Source organism: Heliconius melpomene, chromosome 11, assembly GCF_056956725.1.
Source record: "Heliconius melpomene rosina isolate 202511_hmr_F chromosome 11, ASM5695672v1, whole genome shotgun sequence".
NCBI lineage: Eukaryota > Metazoa > Arthropoda > Insecta > Lepidoptera > Nymphalidae > Heliconius > Heliconius melpomene.
In genome coordinates, this window is record NC_140399.1 from 9,139,200 (window position 1) to 9,144,370 (window position 5,171).

The 5,171-nt window shown below is 29.3% G+C and overlaps 1 protein-coding gene across 1 annotated transcript; it reads left to right on the forward strand.

The window, feature by feature from the left end:
* The first annotated feature begins 224 nt into the window (after positions 1 to 224).
* LOC146534772 (lipase 3-like) lies at positions 225 to 1,559 on the forward strand. The gene has a single exon (XM_085193539.1). The coding sequence runs from the start codon at positions 294 to 296 to the stop codon at positions 1,539 to 1,541; it is 1,248 nt and encodes a 415-aa protein (XP_085049665.1). The 5' UTR covers positions 225 to 293; the 3' UTR covers positions 1,542 to 1,559.
* The last annotated feature ends 3,612 nt before the right edge of the window (positions 1,560 to 5,171 follow it).

The window sequence follows — 5,171 nt, forward strand, 5'->3', positions numbered from 1 at the left end:
AAATGTAAAACAGTAAATCTTTTATTTTTATATATAAAAAATAGTTATTATTATTATTTATTTATTTAAAGTGCAGGAAACAAAATTAAATTCCTTTTTTTAAACAATATCTAAAAAAGTTCAATTTGGTTATAAACGATTTAAGTAATATGTCATATTTTTTTTATTCTACCATGAATTCATTAAGACCTTAACACTGAGGTCATGTTCATATTATAAAACTAAGCAACAATTTACAAAAGGAAACATACATATCCTAAGCTTTATTGTGATAAGTGAGCATTTGAACTAAAATGATTAAATTTTTCATAACAATATTGTGCGTCCAACAGTTGAGTGTGTCCACACCGGCAGTACAACCGAATAGACTTATTTCATATGTGCTGCCAGATAAAAGATCTTTTAAAAAAGCTTTGGGATATATCGAGGATACGTATTTGAATTTTACAGAATTAACAAATAAATATGGATACCCAAACGAACAACACACCATAATAACAGAAGATGAATATTTGTTAACAGTCTTCAGAGTGCTTTCAAAATGTAAACAAGTGCAACAATATCCAGTGATACTAATGCATGGGTTAATTGACACCTCAGATACATGGATACTCACTGGCCCAAAAAGTGGATTAGCTTACATTTTGTCAAACAATTGCTATGACGTATGGGCCCCAAATCTCAGGGGGAACACATATTCTCGTAAGCATAAACATTTAAATCCTAACCGAGATCCAGATTATTGGGAATTCAGCTTTGATGAAAATGGATTTTACGATTTGCCTGCCATTATTGACTATGTTATTAATATGACTCGTCAGACCAAAGTGTATTACGTTGGACACTCCCAAGGGACGACTGGCTTCTTCATCATGGGATCTTTAAGACCTGAATATAATAAGAAAATTCAACTAGCAGTTAATTTAGCTCCAGTAACATTCTTGAAGAATGTAAGAAACCCTATCGCAAAAATCACAGCAGCAGCAACAAGAATTATCAAAATGATTCTCGATGATGCTGGTTTTGCTGAAATTTTTGGCAAACATGAATTTTTTCATGTAATAACAGAATTCTTATGTCAGCTGGATCCAAATGACGTATGCGGTGTGGGCTTGTCTTTGACAACAGGCTATTCACCATATACTATAACGCCTAGAAATCTAGCAGTTGCTTTTGGGCATGTTTTAGCAGGTTTGTCAGTAAAAACTTTATCACATTTTGGTCAGTTAGTGATGACTGGAAAGTTTCAACGTTACGATGAAGATAGAGAGGGAAATATCAAAAGATACGGCAAGCCTAGGCCACCTAAATATAATGTTTCTCTTGTGACATCCCCAGTCGTCCTAATTTGTGCTAAAAGCGATTGGATTTCAACTTTAGAAGATGCAAAAATTTTGAGTTCAAAACTCCCTAATTTAGTCGAAGAATATATAGTGCCAGATCCTAGATGGAGTCACAATAACTATGTATGGGGAAATAATGTCACAGATAATGTTTATGACAAAATTTTGGATTACTTTAAAATATTTAACATATTATAGAATTAATATGGCAGTTAATGAAAGATATATAGATAATATGATAGTAATTTATAATAAAAACTTTAATATTTATAAATTGAAACTATTAAAAAACTTTTAATATTTGTTAATATTTTTGGAAATATAAACAAGTAGGCTGTATAATCGCATAATGATAATAAAATTTCTTTGGTAAAAGAAACAAAGTTATATAATTATCTCATTATGTTAAAGTATAATTTGTATTTTTCTAATAAATATATTTTATACTGTGTATTTTATTTACAGCCCTAGCTACTCAAGAATAAGTGCCATATTTCGAGTAATTATTTTAAAATCCAAATTTTTCCAATTTCACAATCAAAATCCACCATTTTACGTAAGAATTGGAATATTAGGAAAATAAGTATAGAATCATTAAAGTGAAGTTAAAATATACATAAAATTTTATCTAGTTACCTACTTGTATAAAAGACTTAAAAATAAAATTGATGATACTGATAAAAACAGTTGAGCAAAAACAGGCCGGATATACATATTATATACATACGTAGAAATACTATAAATAGTCAAAATTGTTTAATTTTATTTATGTTTAGTTATAATTTATATAACATCGTAAGAGCTGCTTAAAATAGATAGAAAAAACTTTAAACGTAACTTGATTTGAATTCGCGTCTCTTGAAAGCCGTCCATCGCTTTGACCGCTAAACTGTTATACATCACTTAGATGGTTTCCAAAAAACGCGGGTTCAAATCACTCTCTCTCCCTCTCTCCCTCCCTCTCTCTCCCCCCCCCTCTCTCTTTCTCCCTCTCTCTTTCTTAATTATAAAATAATGCTTTAAATATGACTAACTTTAATGGATATTAATTAACCCATTAAAATTTATAGTTCTACATTTATATATAATATAAGATGAAACGGATATATTAAATCTAGCTTACAAACACGTAAATATTTTAGTGTAATATTTAAGATAATTGACCTTCAATATAAATTATTATAATATTATAAATAATTATACAATACTAGATAAAAAAATATAAATTATTGTAATATAAGCAATATTAATTCATTTCTAAAAAGATTAATAAAAGTTAAAAATAGTTTTTTATTTATTTAAATAAAAGTTTATTGACAAGACTAACTTCTGTTTATATTTTAAAAAACCGGACAAGCGCAAGTCGGGCTCGCCCACCAGGTTCCGTTCAAGAATTGGAGGTCTCGAACATTTTCTGAATTCTTTTCCTTTCATCTGATATCCCTCACTTGAACTATTTTACTTGTATTATTTTTTAGGCTTTAACCACAAATCTATACTTTCAGATTTTTTTCTTGAACTAGTACTACTGTAGATGCTAGCTGCTAAATTTCATAATTCTAGGTCAACTGGAAGTACCCTATTAACTTATTATCCCTTTATAGTGTCGAAATACGCGTTTTTTGCGATGTAAATGGCCATATTTTTTTCCAACAGAATTTAGAAATACGAAATTTAGAAATTCTGGAGGCACTGCGTTGAGTATCGAAACTCATCGCCGCGTTTACTTCGACACTAAGGCGAAAAAATAAAAATATTTTTCTTCCTTGAATCCGAATCGAACCCACCTGTTAAATTATTAAAATTTAATTTTTTAATTCATGGTAAGTATTCCATTAATATAGAATATTCATATAGTAAAATACTCTTTGCCTTCAACCTGCCTTTGCTATACCTAAACTCACTGTAAGTTACGATTATAACACGGAAATAAATAAAGGATTTCCAGGTATAATTATCAGTGATTCTTTAAATATATGTATATATATGTATATGTATATAATTCACATAAAATCATATTTTTAGTTTTATATAGGTACATATACTTGTATTTAGAGTTGAACATAATATAACTATTTTTTCTATTCGAATGTAGGTACTTAGTCACAGTTAATATTTTAATAGAATTTATTAACGTTCTAGTATTATGACTAATATGTTATTTTGTCGTGAGTAATTAAAAATCGCATTTTTTTTATAAATTACAGTCTTGGAATTTTAGTATGGAAAAGAAAAGCAATGCCACCAGAAGTTGTCGGAAAGTGGGGAATGGAAATATCTTAAGAGCGGAGAGTGAACACTAGTTTCTCAAGTTCCCTCTGCCTACCCCGCTATATGCGTGATACAGCGTGAACTTAAAAAAACTTTATTTTAATTGAGAGGAATAATATCGGCCACTAGGTTGTGGTCGATCCGGAATAACCACAATATTAGATCTGCAGAAACGTGACCTTCACCGGAATAAATTATACAATTAATAAATAGTATTGTATGTTATATGAGTATTGGAAGCATTTAATTGATTCAAAAGATTTAAATCTTGCATATCTTCATCATGAAAATGATTACTTAGCTGACTGTACCAATGGGAAGAAGTAAAATCAGAAGTGCATCCAATATATTTGCAGCTTATGTCCTATCCATCCATCCATCAGCTTTTCAACGTCCACTGCTGGACATAGGCCTCCTCTAATTTTCGCCACTCCGTCCGATCCTGCGCCTTTTGAATCCAGCGGATTCCCGCTGTCTTCTTAAGGTCGTCGTTCCACCTGGGTGTACTATACATTACTAAATTTAGTTATTTTTTAAAATTTTCTGATGCAAACGTTCACCATTCTATTTTATTTAAAACTTAGGCTTTGCTTGGACCTATTTATTTAAATTTATATTTTCATTTCTTCACTGCACTAAATTCCCTCTGCTTACTCTGCTATGTGCGGTACAGTGTGAAGCTAATTTAATTATTTTTGTTATATTATTATACAATTTTCTTAGATAACAATAATAAACATTGTTGTTAAATATAAACATTACCTTGAATCAGAATCGCCGCCACGATCGGCTCTGCAGAAATCCGAGATAAAGATTTAAATAAAAATGGACGTACAATAATAACAATAATCTTTATTAATGATAAGCTCGTAGCATTGTGTCTTTAGTACTTTAATATTATAATTTAGTTTATTTTATTTTTTAAATATTATTTTGATATGTTTGTATTAATTTTAAAATATTTTTTACGGAAGTTTAGCGAATATTTAATTTATTAAATTATTTTATAGATCAAGGCCAATGTCGTCTAACCTAATTAATTTATAAACATATTTTTTTCCAATATATATGACCTATAATAAATAGGTCACACTGTAAAGCTTTTATATGGTAATAAATCAAATGGCGGAAGTAATAATGAGTTATTAAAACGTCTAAAAGTAGACGCATTAAACTATTTTTTTAAGTGTACAATTTAATTCTTCTCTCGCCTTCCAGTTTCAAGATATTGCGGAACCCAACGCCGCTCTATCTCATACCATAATCATTTGTCTCAGTAGGGACCAACGATGACTGAGTACTTACTTCTTATATCAATATCAACATTCAGTGTTGTGATGCAGATGGAGTGAGGTGGAGATGGAAATCTAGTTCTAGGTTCAACGTAAATTTTTTTTTTTATATATTTATAAATAAAATTAAAATTCTTACATTTTTAAACATATACATAATTATGTTGTTATATAAACATCTACGTTACATTATAGTTTTTATATCTTTGTCGTAATATTTGCAATATTAAATGAAATAATTAATAAAAAAAAATTACGTCATCTT

Coding starts and splice junctions, on each gene's coding strand:
- LOC146534772 (XM_085193539.1), top strand. CDS start 294: ATGATTAAATTTTTCATAACAATATTGTGCGTCCAACAGTTGAGTGTG.